Below are 20,523 nucleotides of genomic sequence, written 5' to 3' on the forward strand. Positions count from 1 at the left end.
TACTTCTACATAGGTAGAATCAGGAGGTGTTAGAGGCTAGGAAGTTAAAGAGAAATTGTTTCTTTTTTCTATGTGTATTTTGCATTTTTTAATTGTCATTATTTGTATGTCTTTATTTCAGTCATGGATTCCAAAGAGAACTGTCTCATCCACATCAACTAAGACCGAATCCAGGATGGTATGCAACTCATCACCCAATCACAGCATACCTCCAAAACAGGGTGACAATAACTCAAGTAAAAGGGTATGTAGTTTGGGGACAAAGCTTTCTGGCTTTGTGTCATGCATACTTAAGAGTTCACAAGTGGGGGTTGAAAACGGGAAAGAAGGGAAAAGAGCACTTTTCACACAAAGCTCCATCTGATACACAGGCTGAGACCCTACCTGCCTGTGGACTGTCTCACCAGAGTGGTGCATGCTCTAGTTATCACCCGCTTGGACTACTGCAATGCACTCTACGTGGGGCTGCCTTTGAAGATGACTCAGAAACTACAACTAATCCAGAATGCGGCTGCCAGACTGGTAACTGGGAGTGGTTTCTGGGACCATATAACACCAGTCTTGAGAGACCTACAGTGGCTCCCAGTACATTTCTGGGCACAAATCCAAGTGTTGGTGCTGACCTTTAAAGTCCTAAACGGCCTCAGATCTTTCTGCCTGAAGGATCGTTTCCACCAATGTTGTTCAGACCAGACACTGAGGTTCAGCTCTGAGGGCCTTCTGGTGGTTCCCTCATTGCGAGAAGTGAGGTTACAGGGAACCAGGCAGAGAGCCTTCTGGGTAGTGGCGCCTGCCCTGTGGAACGCCCTCCCAGCAGATGTCAAGGAGATAAGTAACTATATAGCCTTTAGAATACATCTGAAGGCAGCCCTGTATAGGGGAGTTGTAAATGTTTAATGTTTCATTATGTTTTTGTATATGCTGGGAGCCACCCAGAGTGGCTGGGACAACCCAATCAGATGGGCAGGGTACAATTAGTAGTAGTAATTAGTAGTAGTAGTAGTAGTAGTAGTAGTAGTAGTAGTAGTAGTACAGACCAACCTCACAACACACATAGGAACAAGAGCACATCGCTCACACTTTTCTTCCTAGAACCCTAGCAGGTACCTCACCTTGAGACACAAATGCCCCAAACCCAACCCTACTCCCCTTCAGCAATTGGGGGTGGGTTGCCAGGATAGAGCACCACAGAGACAGGTAAGCAAGGAAAGGGAAGATTACATTCTAGAAAGTACAGCTGCTGAAATTGCCTCCCATATCTCCTCACCCCACGCTCTTTCCCATTTGTGAACATATATTGTCTGAACTAGAAGGGTGCTTGTCTATTGTTCTGGGAGGTGGAGAAGATAAGACAGAAAGAGAGATGGATATTTGAGAATTAAAGTGAAGTATGCCTCCTGTTTCAACCCAGGTATCAAAAGTTAAGGAAACCCAAAGTTAATCTACCAGCAAAAATGTGTGCTTGAGGGAAAGTCTGCCTCATTTGAGGAGATTGGACTAGATGGCTGTCAGATGTCCTTCAAGGCACTGTGCTGCTTAAAGGGCAGGAAAAGATTCCCCACAACTGCCACCACCCTACGCTGGGACATAAGATAGACTGTGTGTTGTACACAGCAGTCACTGCTGCTCCCTGACGCACTTGCATCAATCTGCCAGATAACATTGCTGGCCCTGAAATCAGCTGAGCTGGGATGCTATAAAGAAACTGGCAACATGGTAGCCCTGGATGCAAGAAGCCAAATTCATACCACTGTCCAACTACAAAGCTCACTGGTGGCCTTTGGCAAAGTTGCTGCCTCTGACAAGCTTGCCACGCAAGGTTGTTGTGAATTAAGCGCCCATCTTGGACACTTTAGAGAAAGGGTGAGTCTGGCCCGTAGTTTTCATGATTCTTTTCTTTTTGGAAGCATAAACGTCCCACTTGTGTTTGCATTCTCTTCCGAGCTGCTAAATTTATCCGCTAGAGTTCCTTCCAACTTGAATGTGACAAGCTTGCTCGGGGCTGTCTGACTGCAAAGTTCAGAGGGATGAGAAGAGGCAGGCAGGCAGGCAAAGATCTTGATGCTATAAAGGCAGCGTAGCCCACGCAAAGACTTGATCCTAACTGAGGTGGGCATCCAGTTAGAGCAGATATGGGGGGAATTCTTTAGACAGCCTTCCCTTTTGGCAAGCATATGGGCAGGGGCCAGGGGCAAAAAAGTGCGTAGAGCAAGGAATGAAAACTTTACTTTTGCACAGCAGGCTCATTACACACACACACACACACACACACACACACACACACACACACACCTCTATCCTGCAGCCAGTCAAGCAAGAGTCTTTATCGGTTCAAGGACATATTCCAACCACACTCAGTGAGGGTGTTGAGTAAAAGACAGATACTTAGAGTGGGTTGTATATACATAAGAATTTAACTTTAACCATGGGCATGATCTAGCCAAAATTAAGCACTTTGGACTGTAATCATATGCACATACAGACCCGAGAGGTAAGGCCCATTGTGAACACAACGGGACTTGCATCTGAGTCAAATTGCACAGGATTGTGCTGTTTGGGTACCAGTCTTATGTGCACACTTGAGAGTAAGTCCCACCTTAGTTTAAAGGTGCTTACTTTTTGAGTAAACACAGAGGGCATCAGACAGCACATATCCTTGGTTTTAATAGAATTAGGCACAGGCTTAACTCCCCCTCTTCCTTGAAATCAGTGGAGTGTGCTGAAAGCCATGCCCCATGGCTACCTCAACAGCCCAAAAATAGAAACACCAAAATAAACATGTCACTTTAATCATCCTAATATATCATGTTTGAAGGAACATGATTTATCTGGACCATCTAGTTTTTGATGCATAACTCCTATTTACAGCATAACCCATACTCAGAAGTAAGTCCTACTGTTTTCAGTGGAGTTTATTCTTAGGTAAGTGTGTATAGGATTGTTGCCTTAGTATTCATTTCAAGATCACACACACAATATTAATCCTCAGATTCCTACATGGGTAAGAAACTGTCGATTCCATGCAGCTACAACAATCCCCCCCCCAAAAAAGCACATGTTCTGATGTTCAAGTGACTCCCACAGAAGGCATCATTTTTAATAACTGTAGAATGCAGCATGTAAGAAAGACCATGACAAAAGTTATTGCATGCCACCGAGAACCTTTAAGCTCTCCATCTAGCCTGAAGCTGCTGTGATATTTACATCAACATCAATCCACAGCAGCAAAGAATAAGCACAACACATTCAGCAGCTGGCCATTAGATATAGGAGGAGGCATAAAAGTGAATTTGTTCTTCATAAATAGGCCATTCGGATTGCAAACTAAAATTAAGTCAGCAAAATAGCTTGCTTTGTTAAGGTTTGCAGAGATTTGCATAGTGGAGTTCAGTCAGATGTAAAATTTCAAAAGAACAGCCTGCTTAATTCGCCCTAGGAGTCTAACTACTGTACAGTGGGTTTGATAAGGGGAAAGAAAGCAGGAGGGAGCAAGAACATGTGGCTCTGAGGAATTTTGCTTCCCCCCCCCCATCAAAAAGACAGAGTGGGACAAAGTGGTTTTAGGTTTAAAGGGCTCAGTCCACCTTATAGGGCTTGATATGAGGCATGGCTCAGTTCTGGACCCCTTTTTGTCTTTTTTTTTTTAAATAATTTTTATTCATTTTTCAAACACATAATAAAAGCAAACAAAACACAAGACAAAAACATACAAAACATTTAAACATGTATAATTTCATAATCTTATATTCATAGACCTTCTTTCCTCCGACTTCCCCATACCTCCCTTTCGCTGCATCCTTATTTTGGAATTCTTTAGCAATCCTTTAGTCAGTTTATCTATTAGTTCCCTTTCATTACGTTTCCATAAACTTGTTAGTTACAGCTGTAATTCTCTACTTCTTACCCCTTGACATCTTAACATTCCTCAAATTTACAACAATTTTTAAGATATATTTTGAATTTCTTCCAGTCCTCTTCCACTGTTTCTTTCCCCTGGTCGCGGATTCTGCCGGTCATCTCTGCCAGTCCCATAAAGTCCATCACCTTTGTCTGCCATTCTTCCAGAGTAGGTAGTTCTTGCATCTTCCAATACTTTGCCAGAAGAATTCTTGCTGCTGTGGTAGCGTACATAAAGAAGGTCCTATCCTTCTTTGGCACCAATTGGCCAACCATGCCCAGGAGAAAAGCCTCAGGTTTCTTAGGAAAGGTCCACTTAAGGACTTTCTTAATTTCAATATAGATCATTTCCCAAAAGGCTTTAACCCTCGGGCAGGCTGGACCCCTTTTTGTCAATGCTCTTGGAGTACTGAGATGATCGCCAAGATCAACGTTCATCTGAGGTTGTGCAGAGTGTCTCCCAGCACTTGAGTAACCACAACCAGCCTCCAGGTCTTTGGGATCAGGTGCAAGCAGAAGGCATGTTTTCCACACTAACCTCTTTTTAGAAATGAGCCACTGTTTACAGCAGAGGGACCAAGGAGAATGGATGTGATTTGTGTGTCTTCCATTTCCATTTCCAGTTCCACTTCATTTCTGTTTACGTGGTACAAGGGCAATTTCAGGAAAGATCTGGTTTGCTGTGCCAGTGACCATGGGTTTACAGAAGCTTGGTTACCTACTTAAAACTCACAAGTAAGGAAAAACAAAGAAACTACACACACACAAACACACACACACACACACACACACAGCTTCTGTGCTCCTGAGCTTGTAGGAAGGAAATGCAGCAAGCAAGTTGACAATATGTAATCCCAAAAACACAGGCTTTCCTGAGATAAGGGCTGCCAACGAAACAAAAGTTCTGCATACCTCTTGCCAAAGCAATGCCAAAATCATTACAAAAGCCCGGTGGTTCAGGGCAAGGCACCTTTCCTGAATAAAAGGAAGTCAACAAAGAGGCAGGAGGGACAGAGCAAAGCAAAAGTTACAGGAGGGTAGCAGCATTCCACGAGGTATCTTGGACAAGCCCCCTCATCCACCCCTGTTTCCTACTTGAGACAAAAGGATAAGAGAAGAAGAAACACCCGCACAAAGGGGCTCTCACCAATTGTGAAGCTATAGCCATCAATGCTGAAGGTGGCACTCCGGCATTTTTTAAATCCTTCTTTTCTGTTGCTTGCCTCTGTCATGATGATTCTGCCGGTGAGTGTTCTAGGCAGCAAGAACAGCAGCAGCAGCAATTCTCCCCTTGTGGGATGAGAGCTTTTCTAAGCAGGCAATTAGCTGCCCTTGAATCTCTCCCTTTGGCAGCACTCACCACCGACTTCACACATCTCTGAATGCACAATGCTGGATCCAAGAGAGAGAGAGACATGCCCAGCAGTAATTCTCCACCCCCTAAGAATGTCACAGCAGCATGTTACTGACATACCTACTCAAGAGGTTTTAACCACTAGTTAGAGACGCTGGGATCTGAAATCCAGCAGCAATTAGTGTAACACCGCGGAGCCAAACAAATCAACTGTGCATGTCGCAGAAATGTGGAGGAGCTCTAGGCACAACAGCATGGAACATTCAGCGCTGCTGGGATAGAAGCAGATTGTGGGAATCAGAGCCTCTATAAGCCTCCCCCCAAGGGATCTTTGAAGATTTGCAGGCTAATCGGCTCCTGACTGTACCTTGGCAAGGAGTTTCTAGACCCCCTTTGAACCCAAAGTGGTATAAACAAGTTCTCTTCACTTGCCTAAAGGTCTCCATATGAAGTTTCTGAATGTGCGTGTTAAAGGAAAGTAGTTAAAAATGGTAACTTCCCTCCCCACCCCACTGTTGCCATGTGCCCAAGCCTGTGATTTTTTGGGATCACAGGATCTTCGTGACATGGTCACCAGATCCAGACAGTGAGAAGGCCCCTTTATTTCCATCCTAGAATTTCCCCAGGCATGCCTTTCCCTATCTTCAATTCAAATCCTTAAAAGGTCTAAGAGTGTCAGGACCATAGCTGTCAACTTTCAGATTTGAAAATAAGGGATCAGCAGCCTCGAAATTAAGGGATCAGCAGCCTCACCTGTCCCGGGGACAGTCTACGGGATATCTAACAATCTGGGATAGCAGTGAGAAGCAGCGGGAATAAGGGAATCTCCCACAAAGAAAGGGAAGGTTGACAGCTATGGTCAGGACCTGCAGTCCAGATACAGAGGCTGTGGTGCTGACAGAGGAGCTGACCTCCTTTGGACCAGAGCACCTGCACTGAACCAGAGACCCCCCAGGACTGAGATGTGAAAGGTGTCCATGCCTGGACCAGATACTGCAGCCCCTGGGTTGACCATCACACTCATCTCTAAGGACATCACATTCTACAGATCTTGTGAGCCAATGCAGGCATCTTGTTTGGCATACATTCATGGAGGGATAGAGTACTAGGTTCCAGGAGAAGCGGAACAATGGAAGGGGTCTGGATGCAAAGGTCAAAAATGCTTCAGCCGTGACCCAGACATTACTGGAGGAAGTGTCATATTAGGAGCTTTCCTTGGTGCTGTAATGACTGGCCTACTTTGTTGCACTGACCCCATTATGACCCGTGGGACCAGAACAGAAGACCTCATGTTCTGAATTTAACCTTAGTCACCCTTAACCACTCCTTCACAAGGAAAAGAGCTGTGAAATATGATTGCAACCCCAAAGATTGCCCTGGTTTCATCACCCAAGATACCTGCTAGGCTTTTGAGCCATCCCAATTAATATGAGCATCCTGCCCACCCCATTTCATGAGGAGGTAACTTTCCCTTACTCAGTGACATTTTCATCCTACACTCTAGAAAAAATCTGCCCTCCACGTCCAAATCTTGCCTTTGGGTTTCTTGTGAGTTTATTGAGGTCTTGCACATAGGAGATTGCTAAGAGACAATTTGGGGGGGAAAGAAAGGACTGCATAATGGGACAGTATGGAATGATGTGTTCCACGCAAATGTTGTGGGTTCTCCCCAAATAAGCGTTTTAGAAGCACCTTGAATTGCACTTGCAAGGAAGGCAATAGTGACAACCCAGCCAAGAGTTACGGTACAATTTTCTGCACCCGCTACAGCTTCTAAACGTGTTACCCATAATTCTCCGTCTTAAATTATAAGGGCAGCCTGGCACCTTACAAAAAAAACCTTTCTCTATAAATAAAGCACCATCTGAGCCTTGTCATTAAACACGTGCCCCTCAATTCACCCATCTGTAAACCTGCAGTAACTTCAGCACAGTGGGTGTTCTACGACATTAAGTATCTTTTGAAAGATGCAAAGAATGAGGCTGTTTTAAAGTGCTGCTCTTGCTATCCTTCTCTGGAGCTCTTTTTTTTTTTTTCAAGTGGTTTTCTAGGTCACCTAAACAGTGGATTTACCACTTCATAAAAAAGAAGCCATGAAACAAACTCTCCTCAGAATATGCAAAGTACAGAATAGTCTAAACTTGATTTCATGCTGGTTGCTGGTTGCATCTAGTTATTTTCTGCTGAATCTGAACAACATCTCTCCCTTCTGCTAGCGGGCTCAGGTCCCGCAGCTCCAAGGCAAATTCGCTTTCCTTATCTCAGTGGTTTCTCCCAGGACACATTCTTTAAACTGTGCTCTTCAATCTTAGGCAATTTCACTGCTAAATGCCCCATGGCTGCCCTTTAGCATCACACAATGCTTCATGTGGACTGTTCACTAAACATGTTTGGATCCTTTGAGATGCAAGACAATGTAGCAGTTTAATAAATGCAAGGTGTAATCATGTTGCCTATCAACAGTGCACTAAATTCATGCAGAAATTTAATTGCTCAGGATGAAGGAGGGCTGTTTTAATTGAATTTACAGAGGGAGGAGGATGTGTTATAGCAAAAGAGTTAATGCTGAAAGAAGAGGCCTACTGCATCTGACCAAAAATCTATGTTGATCACCATGCTGTTTCCTGCAGTGGCCAACCAGGGAAGTCCAGGAGGACACAAGCACAATAGTGCTCCCCTAGGGAGACACTAGGGTGAGGGTCCAATTGTTGGTGGGATCGATTCCTGGGTGTGAAAGAGAAACACCGAGAAGCGTGTGTGTGTGACCTTCTTGGTGAGAGACCAAGAGTTGCTGGGGAATGGTGACCTGGTGAGATCATGGACACCATTCATAGGCACATAACACAGGATGCATGGCAGGTGGTAGCATGATCTGTGTGCTTTTTCTTCAAGGTCCTGAGATTTGAGAATGCATGTGTTAGAGTCAGGATGTGTCTGCGTATTGGAAGCAGGGGAAGGTATGTACTACCAGACTCTTAGAAGGCATCTGAAGGCAGCCCTGTTTAGGGAAGCTTTTAATGTTTAATAGATTATTGTATTTTAATATTCTGTTGGAAGCTGCCCAGAGTGGCTGGGGAAACACAGCCAAATGGGCGGGGTATAAATAATTTGTTGTTGTTGTTGTTGTATATAAGTGGTCACCTGTAGGGGACAGTTTGGTGTTCTGGAGAGAGAGGGTCAAAGGAATGAAAGATCTACCAGCCCATTTTCCGAAACCCTAAAGCAAATGCATTCCATTCACACCCCTAATTTAGATGTAGAGGCCATTTAATTAGCGGTGCTAATGAAGTTTGAGTGGGGAGGGAGGGAGGGAGACTCAAAATGCAAATATCACCCACTTGGAAATAGGTGTTACATTTTAAGTACAATGGTACCTCGGGTTAAGAACTTAATTCGTTCTGGAGGTCCGTTCTTAACCTGAAACTGTTCTTAACCTGAAGCATCACTTTAGCTAATGGGGCCTCCTGCTGCCGCTGCGCCGCTAGACCATGATTTCTGTTCTCATCCTGAAGCAAAGTTCTTAACCCAAGGTACTATTTCTGGGTTAGAGGAGTCTGTAATCTGAAGCGTCTGTAACCTGAAGCGTATGTAACCCGAGGTACCACTGTAAAGCCAACACTGACTTAACCCTAGACCCATCTCAAAATGAGGTGCATTGGAACCTGCTGTCGGCCCTCCCACAATACTGAAACTATCAGTGGCTCACTGTGGCTAGTTTGCAAATCATTTTGAGGATGAAATCACTTGTATCCATCATGATTTAGGTTTTGCAGTTATAGCCAGTGAATCCGTGGAGATGTCTGGAATGCTGTCTGTTGTGATATTGACAGATGAATTTCATTTTATGTGGCTTGAGGATGTGGGCAAGGTCCTAGGTTGAGTTAATGGGCCCACTTGCTTGCTGGGTCCTTGGCCTTCATTGCTTTCAAAATCTATCAGGGAGGGAAGAGCTTGGTTGGACCAAGGAGGTTATAAAGGCCTTGTTGTGAAAGGGAATGGCCCTGTGTTGCCTTACACTGGCTGTGGTGAGACTTCTCCAGAAGAAACCTTCCATGGGCACTGAAGGTTTGAATAACTACAGAGCAGTAGCAAATGCCCTATTCCTGAGAAAGTTTCCAGAATCAGACCCAGGTTCTCTTGGATGAAACCATTTTTCTAGGCCTATTTTAATCAGAGTTTCAGCCCAGTATTGGCACTGAGACCACTCTGACCAACTATTTGGATGACCTAGATGACCAGGAGAAAGACACAGGAGAGTGAACCTGCTGATTCCATTCAACAGTGTTTGCTACCATCCTCCTGTGATGTCTGTTCAGATTGGCAATAGAGATACCAGTTTTACAATTCTGATTCTAACTGGTCAGTTGATCCCAATCAGAACAGGAGGCTTAGGGACATTCTGCGTGACTAGAAGGCATTACCATTTAGGCATCATGAAGCAAGTTCACACCATCAATTTTAGCTAGTAAACGTTACCTCAAAGTGACTGGTGGCAACCATGTTATTTTTCCACGGAACGCTAACAGTATACTTAATGTGGTTGTATCTCTCTGTGTGTATATATAAGTGTGTGAGAGACATTTAGAAGAATCCATAACCAGGGTGATTTATCGAGGGATTACATTTCCCTATAAAATTAATCCTGTAAACTTCTGGAATCAAACCTCATGCCTTAAGCTCTCCAAAACGTCCTCAGAAATGAATAAACCTTAAACCGGGGAAGAGCTCCTCAGGAAAGATGAACTGAAATCCCTGTAATTATGCTATGATAATTTTTAGCTAGCTAATGTGATCACCCTTTTCAGATTGGTTATGGCAACTGTGAGATCTGTGCCTGAGAGATTCTGAGAGTCTTTCCCCTCCCCTAGAAACACACCATCTGGATGTTAGGATGACTTCATCAGGAAAATACATTCTACTTCAGTGGTATTTGGTTTTACACAGAATAGCCGGAAGGCAATACAATATTTTTTTTTCTAATGCTCAGCTGTTTTAAGTTTGCTTTCCTTTTACTTACTCCAAAGCTGACCATTTTCTTCCATGCCAAATTCTAATGAAGCATTCCACAGAGCCTGTTGCTTCTGTCACTTCAGATTTTTCACTTGGTGCAGTCACCCGTTTAATTCATAACGGCATTAGATGAGAGTTGGGGGGAAATATGGCAAATGGGAAGGAGAGATTAAAATTAATGATGGGATGGATTCCAACCAAAGCATTTCATTCCGTTCCATATCTGAATTGTCAGCCACATCATTGTCATATTTAAGAACCCACTAATTCACGATGGACTGAAATCAGCCGAGAGCTAAGTCAATTATCCCTATTCTGCCAGATGAATACAGGCTCTCCTCTGATGCCAGCTCTGAAAATTATTGTTGGACTTGGACAGAGAAGATACAGGCCTTAACTCAACACAGCAGGTCCTCCTTGGGCAAGAACCAAGTACCCGTTTTCCATTAGGCTACATTCAACGTCACGCTTGCGTTGCCCACTGGGTAAGAAGAATAGAGTAGTTGCCAGTGTTCCCTTTCACTGAGTAAGGAAGGGAAGGCGCTTGCTTTGAAAAGGACAATCTACAAATTTATGTACAAGAGCCAATGCTTGTGGTATATTCAGATCATTTTAGACTCTGGGTTTAATGGTGTGATGGCCTGGGAATCCAATTCAGAGGCTGAACCGGAGGAATCCCAGCCTGCACAGAAGTCCCTGCCTCCAGTGCCGGCTGAACTGGGGCAGGGCATTGGATCTGAAGCGCCTGCACCTGTGCCGGATCCTCAGGAGCAGGCACCAGGTGAATCCACTCTGGCTCCGGAGGTGGTTGAGGACTCAGTGCCTACAGGTGAGTCTCCCCCTGGGCCCAGTAACCCTTCAGCCTCTCCTGAACTGCAGAGGCTCAGGGCAGAGAGGTCAAGGGAACTGGTTTCTCCCAGGAGGAGTGCTCGCCTTAAGGCCAGGGGAGGCGGGGCTCCTGGGGGCCGGGACTGCCCCTGGCCTCAGAGAAGATAAAGGCCAGTCAGCCCAGTCCCAGGTTGCAGGAGCAACGTCGTTGATGAGCTGTTTCGGACAGCATCCAGTCCTGTTTCCCCCAGAGTTCCTGTCCTTGCCCGGCTTCCTGCTGTGGACCCCGCTTCGCCCGAGGAGGACTGTCTGCCGACCCTCAACTCAGGTCCTGGACCTGAGGGGGGGAGGCCCCACGGTAACCCCCCCTGGACCAGCACAAATGGCCTGTGAGGGGAGAGTGCTTGTCTTAATGGCCATGGGAGGGACCCCCTAGACAATTAAGTCCAGTCAAAGGCGACTATGGAGTTGCGGCACTCATCTTGCTTTTAGGCCAAGGGAGCCAGCGTTTGTCCACAGACTGGTCCCGTGGCCAGCAGGACTAAACTGCTTCTGGTGCAATGGAACACTGTGATGGAAACCAGAGCGCACAGAAATACCGTTCATCTTCCCGCCGCAGTGGTACCTATTTATCTACTTGCACTGGCATGCTTTCAAACTGCTAGGTTAGCAGGAGCTGGGATCAAGCATTGAGAGCTCACCCCGTCGCATTGATTCGAACAGCCGACCTTCTGATCGGCAAGCCCAAGAGGCTCAGTGGTTTAGACCACAGCACCACCCAAGTCCCTGGCTAGGCCCTGTGAGGAGGCTGTCTTTAGATGATAATATCTATCACTTCAATTACTTCAAAATATGGCATGCCAACCCTCGTGAATTTGGGGGACCCTCATGCATATTGTGCCAAGTGGGGTCCCTGGCCTTCTGCCCCAAATGCAGACCCTGAGTATATGTCTGAATGCCCTGGGTTGTCCTACAGAGCAGAGGGCCTGAGTGGTAAGCATAAAAGGTTGCCATACATATATGTCTATGTTTACTCAGACTGGAAATTGCTCTCTGGGATCTGGGAATCTTTGACATTGCCTCCTACTTGATCTGTTTAGTTGTGCCTCCCTTCTGCACAACAAAATGTGTGTTCTACCAATGAGAATACACTCCCTTCTTCAACTCAAATCCCACAAATGCAGATTTACTGTATTTTTCTGTGTATAAGATACCCCCATGTATCTTATGACGCCCCCTCCTTTTGGGGACCCCATATTTAGAAAATAGGCATATGCACTATCCCCCGATTTTTAACCTTATTTTAAAGTAAAAAACAAAAACAAAAACCCTAGTCTTATACACGGAAAAGTACGGTGATTGTTTTCATGCTACCTGACAGAGCTAACCAATTGCCATGGATACAAGAATCCCAATCTCTCTGCAAAGCTTCAGAGACTGGGTTTTATTACAGATCAGAGGCCCTCCCAGTTACATCACAATTTGCAGGTGTCCATGTTTCAGTGACTAGGGGAGCAGTCTTCTCCCATCCCCTCAGAGATTTGATTCACTCACAGTAATCTGCTTTCACTGCTTATTGAAAACTTATGTATAGTGGTACCTCGGGTTAAGAACGTAATTCGTTCTGGAGGTCCGTTCTTAACCTGAAACTGTTCTTAACCTGAAGCACTTTAGCTAATGGGGCCTCCTGCTGCCACCACGCCGCTGCTGCACAATTTCTGTTCTCATCCTGAAGCCAAGTTCTTAACCCAAGGTACTATTTCTGGGTTAGCGGAGTCGGTAACCTGAAGCATCTGTAACCTGAAGCGTCTGTAACCCGAGGTACCACTGTATTTACTTAGGTCTTCAGGACCCATATATAGGTCTTTACTAAGTGGTGGATACTGTTGTGTTTATGTGAACCACCTTAATGTTCCCAGATCATTGGCTTTCATATATATTTTCATATATTCATATATATTCATATATATATATTGCTTTCATTAAATAAGAAATAAATTATTGGCAGCTTTCAGATATGCTTGCGTCAAGCCAAATTCATTTCCTCGCAAAAGCCTTTTGGACATTTCCAAATTCTTAGGAACTGAATTGCTATTGGTAGATCAACAAGATTTTAAGTGTTGCCATTCTACTTCAAGGAGTACTCAGTGTGACTCAGAAGCACCAGAAGCAAAACACGTGCTCTCCTGAAAACTAATGGGAAATCTCTTGGGCTGAAAGAGAAAAATAATATTTTCTGTTGCAGACACAGAAATGTGCAGGCAAGGTGTTCCTTTATTTTCTAAAGGGGGAGATACAGAAGAGTGGCTAGAGAAGTATTCTAATATATACTTGATTTACAAAGAACGATCCCTTATAGCTTTATCCCACCTTCATTGTGACTGAGCTGAAACTTGCATTAGCGAAAGGGGAAATAAAATAAGAAGCATGTCTCACATTCACTGCAAGAAGTCATGGTTTCCTCTATTCAGAATCGTCACCGTATATCCTACCTTTAAGGATACAAATCCTTTTGAGGCAACTTGCGAGAGTATAAGTTGAAACTCAACAAAACCATAGTGTCAGAGCCTGCAAAACATTGTCACATGGTCTACAGGCAAGTTTGAAATGACTCCCACACAATGTTATGTTATGTTTTGCCACACACACACAGGACCCTATTTCAGTTCTCTGGATCAGTACAAAACGAGTTAATTATTATTTTTTTGTACGTATATCCAGTCTGAACTGATGCATGCGCTGCCTGGGGACCACACTGAACAGACTTCTTAGCAATCATCTGCTAACCAATCTTTAAAAATAATAATAAAAAAATGGGCACAGTCTACCAAACATATATCTTCTGCCTATGTGGAACCAGTGGGCATTGCATGAGGGTTTCCTTATTGAATTCTCCCAATCTCAGCCCTTCCTGATTTCCTTTATTACATCAAATAAGAAACAGAGTGTTACACACTCCAGGTGTTTTTGTTACATGTTAGTAATTTATTTTTCTGAGAAGTCATAGAATACCTTGCCCTCCCTCTTGGAACTCTGAGTCTTTATCGCTCCTTCCTTCACTTCCTGCCGCTAAACTTTTGTTGTGTTCTTAGGATTTCATCACAACAAAAATTCTGATGAGATCAACAGAATATCGATCAAAAGGGTCTCATGAGTTGCATCAAACCCCTTTGTTTATCTCCCATAAAATACTCCTATCGGAAGGCAAGATGCTCCCTTAATTTCCAAAGAAACAAAAATCTTAGGAAATTTGCTCATTATATTGTAAACCGCCCTGTGATCCTTGGATGAAGAAACGTATAGAAATAATAATAATAATAATAATAATAATAATAATAATAATAATAATAGTAATAGTAATACCAAACCCAAGGATGGAGCCAAAAGGTTTACCAACCAAGCCTGGAAGTAGATTAGCAATGAATGGGACTTGTAGACAGCCTTGTGTTCTCCAGGCTAGATGATCATTTTACTGCCTATGGTTCACTTTCAAATCATACCTGCCTGAAGAGAGGAAATAATAAGCTCAGTCTACCATTTTTATCAGGTTCCAGAGCTAGGAAATGCACTAGTCAGGACAGCCTCTGTTCCTGAACAAACAAAAAGGCCGTTTTGACCATTCCAACTGTTCAGAAATGCAAAACTTAATTCTAATCAAGGGAGTACCATATTTTTCAATGTATAAGACTAGGTGGGTGGTTTTTTACCAAAAAAATAGGTTTGAAATTGGGGCTTGTCTTATACATGGGTAGTGCTGGGGGGGGGGCAATTTGGTGTGAATCAGCAATGTCCATTTTCATGGAGGTAAAATTTGTGTGTGTACCATTGGTATGCACAGAAGCTCCTCCATTGCCTTGACCTGAACAGGGCGGAGGGAGGCACCAGCAGCAGTGAGCTACTGTAGTCCCGTTCCTTTATGCTTATTCAGTCAAACATTGACAGAGAATAAATATATCGAGAAATGGGAAAACATCAAGGGTGATGAACTTAGAAATCCATATCTAGTATTTTCTCCCCCTGCTCAGACTTCATGAGTTGTATCAATAATTCGAAAACTTTATTTACTTCCTTCCCTAAAACCCTCCTGCTCATAATCAATGCGTAGCCGCAGCGGCAGCCAAGAAACTAAAACGTTATCATATTTGTGTGACTTGCTACGAAGCGAGCCAGCCACCAAGCAGCCACTCAGTGGTTGCCCAAGCTCCTGGTGCTCCTTCGTTGCCAAGCCAACTCATTCATCTCCCTGAATGTTCTCAAATGATGAGAGCTAAGCGGCTGTTGTTGTTTATTTTTTTAAAAAAGGAGGTTAGACATCTGTCCAGACAGAAAAATAAAAGGGGAAAACTCCCACCACTGCCTGACACGCCCACCCCTTCATTTAGGAATTTAGGTCACTGTGTTCACATGAAATTGATAGGCACTAAGGGAAGGGAAATTAGAAGTCTTCTCATGCAGCCAAGAAGCGCATGCAGCTGAAGTTTCATTTCAGAGGAGCAATATTCTGCTTTTCAGGGACCAATATATACCGTATTTTTTGCACCATAACACTCACTTTTTTCCTCCTAAAAAGTAAGGGGAAATGTCTGTGCGTGTTATGGAGGGAATGCCTATGGGTGGCATGCCTACGGATTTCCCTCCTCTAAAAACTACGTGCGTGTTATGGTCGGGTGCGTGTTATAGAGCGAAAAATACGGTATCTGTTTCTCCTTGAAATGGGGGAGAGCTGATACCACCGTGCTCTTAGAGGTATTTTTTAATCAAGCGGTATCTAGATCTTGCTAAAGAAAGAAATAAAAATATCAGAGGCATCTGGCTAGCCACAGCTAGGGAGAGGTCATTGTGTCTTTATGCTGCAATCCTCTACACACTTTCCTAGGAGGATGACCCACTGGTTGAAGAAGAAGAAGAAGAAGAAGAAGAAGAAGAAGAAGAAGAAGAAGAAGAAGAAGAAGAAGTGGAGGAGTTTGGATTTGATATCCAGCTTTATCACTACCCAAAGGAGTCTCAAAGCGGCTAACATTCTCCTTTCCCTTCCTCCCCCACAACAAACACTCTGTGAGGTGAGTGGGGCTGAGAGACTTCAGAGAAGTGTGACTAGCCCAAGGTCACCCAGTAGCTGCATGTGGAGGAGCGGTGAATCGAACCCGGTTCACCAGATTACGAGTCTACTGCTCTTAACCACTACACCACACTGGCTCTCAGTGTTACTTTGGGAACTGTATTTGGGGGAAGAGTGTTGAACATTACATTCTGAAGTGGAAGACAGATGGTCCTCTGGATGTTGCTTCATCTCTCATCATCCCTGCCCATTGGCCGTACTAGCTGGGGCTGACAGGAGCTGGAATCCAACAGCATCTCACTGGTTTCCCATCCCTGGGCCTTCAGCAAACTGAACCTCCGAGGGCTTCTCAATTGGGGCAACGATGGCAGTCAGCTACAACTGCTACTGCTGGGTTGCCAAGCCAGAGATTGATGCTCAGCCTTTGTTTAGGAAACGTATAAACTGCTTGCTCAAAAAAAAAAAATTATCCAGTTGGTGTTCAAGCAAACTCATTTATAAGCAAAAGGTGACTAACAATGCACATGCCGATAAAAATAAATGCATAAAACAATAATTGAAAACAAAAATAAAATGAATAAAATGTTTAAAACAAATGCAACAAAATCATTTTGCAGAAACAGAAAGGTTTTCAGCAAGCATCCGAAACAGTATAGTGTTCCAGAACTCAGGTGCCACCACAGTAAAGGAATGGCCCCTCGCAAATGTAGAACAAACACTGTATGGCACTCAAGAAATGAGAAGAGGCAGCAATGGCTTATTCTGAGCCTCTTCTGGCCCTCTTGCACTTTCCTGCAATCTGTCCTCCTCCAGCACCTACTACAGGAATGTTACTGCAAACATGACGAGGAGACAGGGACCAGGGACCAGGGACCAGGGACCAGGTTGAAAATTGGCTATACAGTCATACCTCTTGTTACGTTTGCTTCATGATACGTTTTTTCAGGTTGAATCCCGCAGTGATCTGGAAATACCGGAAAGGGTTACTTCCGTGTTTCACCACTTGTGCATGCACAGACGCGCAAAATGATGTCACGCGTATGCGCAGAAGCGGCGAATCACGAACCGCAGACACGGGTTGCGTTCCTTTCAGGTTGCAAACGGGGCTCCGGAACGGATCCCGTTCGCAACCAGAGGTACCACTGTAGTTTAAAATGATTTCAAATTGTAGTGTGAACATGACATTCCATTTTCTGCATTGTAAAATGCAGATACAAAATGAAGAACAAGAAAGATGGCGGGATTCATCACCCTTCACTAGGATGCAAGATTAGGAGAGCCGAGTCTTTACTGTAACATTTGTTTTTATATATATATATATATATATATATATACATATACACATACACATACACACGCACACACACACACACACACACACACACATATATAGGGATGGGAATGAGACAAACAAGGAAGGGGCCTGAGAGTTGATTCAGTTTGTATTTAAATGTGAACCTACCTAATTTTCACTTTTTCAAACAATCAGCAAACCGAAATGCAGCCAAAAAACAGAAATTTTTACTTCTTCGAATTTTGCAATGCAGTTTGCTAGCCAAGTAATTCTCCCCCCCCCCTGCATATTAGATAACATTGCTTTGGGGAAATAGGTATATTAGGCAAAATTGCATGCAAAAGTGTGTACAGTCGTACCTTGGATCCCGAACGCCTTGCAAGTTGAACGTTTTAGCTCCCAAACTCTGCAAACCTAGAAGTGAGTGTTCCAGTTTGCAAATGTTATTTGGAACCCAAATGTCCGACGTGGGTTCCATGAGTTCCAATTGGCTGCGGGAACTTCCAGCAGCCAATCGGAAGCCGCACCTTGATTTCTGAACGTTTTGGAAGTCAAACAGACTTCCGGAATGGATTCCGTTCGACTTCTGAAGTATGACTGTATTGGAAGAAAGTCACACTAAAATACTGATGGATTTTTTGAGGCCCTTCACAGATTCACCAATCCCCAAGAAGAACCTTACTAATTTCAACATGGATGCTATTGGAATAGGGCTCCTCGCCTGCACCTGACTGCACCATAACTCAAGAGATTTAGCTTCCTGCTCTATATCTCTGTTATCGTCATCAGAATTTTGCAGAATTTTGCAACGTGAACCAGCCGTGCAAGAGTCCCTGACAGCAAGACCGGAACTGTTGCAGCTTCTTGCTATACTTCTCTAGTGCAAAGGTGTCCAAAATATGTCCATTTCTCCCTATAGCTTCAACATCTATTTAAAGAAAACCAAATGAGGCTGGTCCACGATAAGAAAACTGCAGAGAAATCTCTGCCTAAAAATCTATTTTCTTTCCGGCACCTTTTGTGCAACATTCTATTGCACTTCAGCAACTTTCTGGGGTGATGGTGGAATGGGGAGGGAACAAAATCGTGGCTTTATCTTGACACATGAAGCTGCTGTGATTTACTAAACCTCTGTTACTGTAACCATTTATGGCCAAATATTCTGCAGACTGCTTACTTCCCGCAACATCCTCATCTGTCTCCACCACTCTCTTCAGCCCATAGTGAGAGAAAGAGATGCAAAGAGAGCCCTAGATAAGCACCACTTTGAGAGACCCCTGCAACGTTCGGCACAATATCAAGCATTAGCAGGCACTTGTACAATCCAACAATCGCTTTTATATAATGGCCTTGGAATATTGTACTGGAGATGTGAATAAAAAGAAACCGTAGAATGAAGAACACTAAAAGGTTCAAGGCAGAAACAAAATACATTTTCTCACACAACCTGGGCAATCAGCCCTATATTGTCTGAAAAAAGCCTCTTCTAGATTTATTTTTGTGTGGGTGTCTCAAAACACCTTACACAGAAGAAGCAATTTTTACGGGAAAGGGAGAAAAAGGAGGATACAGACAGATTAGTTATGAGCCATCTTCCCAGATTCATCCGTCAAACAGCACTAAAAGAACCAATCCAATATGTGGATGGTGTTTCGTAAGCCACCTTGAGGACTTTTTCAGTGAAAAGGCATTTTTTAAAACTGAAATAAATAAATATCAGCCAATTTGATTTTTAAAAAAATTCAATTCTGACTATTATATTTGCACTCAGCCCTCGGGAAAGCAAGGCAGCCTGCCAACACCACCAAGGCAAAGACAGACCGAACTCTCCGCCTCCACTTAACCCCCAAAGTCTTCCATGCTGAGATGGGATAGCCATTTTTCATTACACACACACACACACACACGAAGTGTTAAAATGATCTGAAGGGAACTGATAAAAAGATATTCAAAGCCAAAGGGCGAAAAATAAGCGTGTAAAACTGCACATGCACACTGCTCTATTAAAATGAAATTAAGAAAAAACCTCAGGGTCGTTATTTTCTCATAGTGATGGAGAGCTGCATGGGAAAAGAAAATCAACAATTATTTTTAATGGCACAGCTAATTCCAATTTATACTCAGGGCAAAATCAACAGGAATAGGGCACATTTTGCAGCCTGAAAGGAACTTCTCTTTCTGGACAAACTTCCAATGGGGAAAAGGCCAGAGACAAAATTTGGTGGAGCAAGGAGAGTCATTTATTTATTTATTTATTTTGCACAGCGCCTTTGAACACATATGGTCCTCTCTTCCCCCAGGCAAGCAACAACCACTGTCAGTGGCAGACTTTGGGTCCTCAAAATTCAGCGGTGCCCTGGGGCATGCTAAAATTTGGTGTGTACACACACACACCCGCCTCTCACGCTCCATTCTACAGCAGTGTTGTGGCGCCCCTTGCAACACAGTCCCCGGTGCAGCCAAACAGGTTGTGCTACCCTAAAAGCACATCTGGCACTGTCAGAGTGGAAGAGCACATTTCAGCCAAGGCCAGATTTAGGGTTGATGAGGCCCTAAGCTACTGAAGGTAATGGGGCCCTTTATACGTCCAGCTGTCCTTTGTCAACAACAAATTGTAACTTTTTTGTGTGGAATATATAATATACGGTAATTTATGGAACTAATAGGTATCTAAAGCCATTTGCACATAACAAAATATGTATTTTATCAAAGTAATTGTTACAACCAGTCCATGCTGAATGTAGGCACCCTATACAGTGGTACCTCGGGTTACATACACTTCAGGTTACAGACTCCACTAACTCAGAAATAGTACCTCAGGTTAAGAACTTTGCTTCAGGATGAGAACAGAAATTGTGCTCCGGCTGCGCAGCTGCAGCAGGAGGCCCCATTAGCTAAAGTGGTGCTTCAGGTTAAGAACAGTTTCAGGTTAAGAACGGACCTCCAGAACGAATTATGTACTTAACCCGAGGTACCACTATATATAGAAATGAGCAAACCAGTAATATTTTAGGGAGCAGGCTAGCAAGCAGGGCCCATTACTTACATCATAGGAGCCTACAGAACACAAAACACTGTTGC

The 20,523-nt window shown here is 43.9% G+C and overlaps 1 protein-coding gene across 4 annotated transcripts in view; it reads right to left on the reverse strand.

Annotated features, from left to right (window-relative positions):
- PDE1C (phosphodiesterase 1C) overlaps positions 1-20,523 on the reverse strand; it is a 340,725-nt gene that overhangs the window by 269,968 nt on the left and 50,234 nt on the right. The window contains exon 1 of one of the 4 annotated variants that reach the window (XR_014557039.1): positions 5,045-5,392. The exons of 2 other annotated variants lie outside the window; for them this stretch is intronic. Coding sequence is in view for 1 of the 2 variants with exons in the window: in XM_083706283.1 (XP_083562409.1) it covers positions 5,045-5,129 (85 nt within the window). In the remaining variant the exon portion in view is untranslated. Of the gene's footprint in view, positions 1-5,044; positions 5,415-20,523 lie in introns of those variants that run through there. One more of the 4 variants, XM_083706283.1, reaches the window with a different exon arrangement.

Source organism: Podarcis gaigeae, assembly GCF_964106915.1.
Source record: "Podarcis gaigeae genome assembly, chromosome: 12".
NCBI classification, from domain to species: domain Eukaryota; kingdom Metazoa; phylum Chordata; class Lepidosauria; order Squamata; family Lacertidae; genus Podarcis; species Podarcis gaigeae.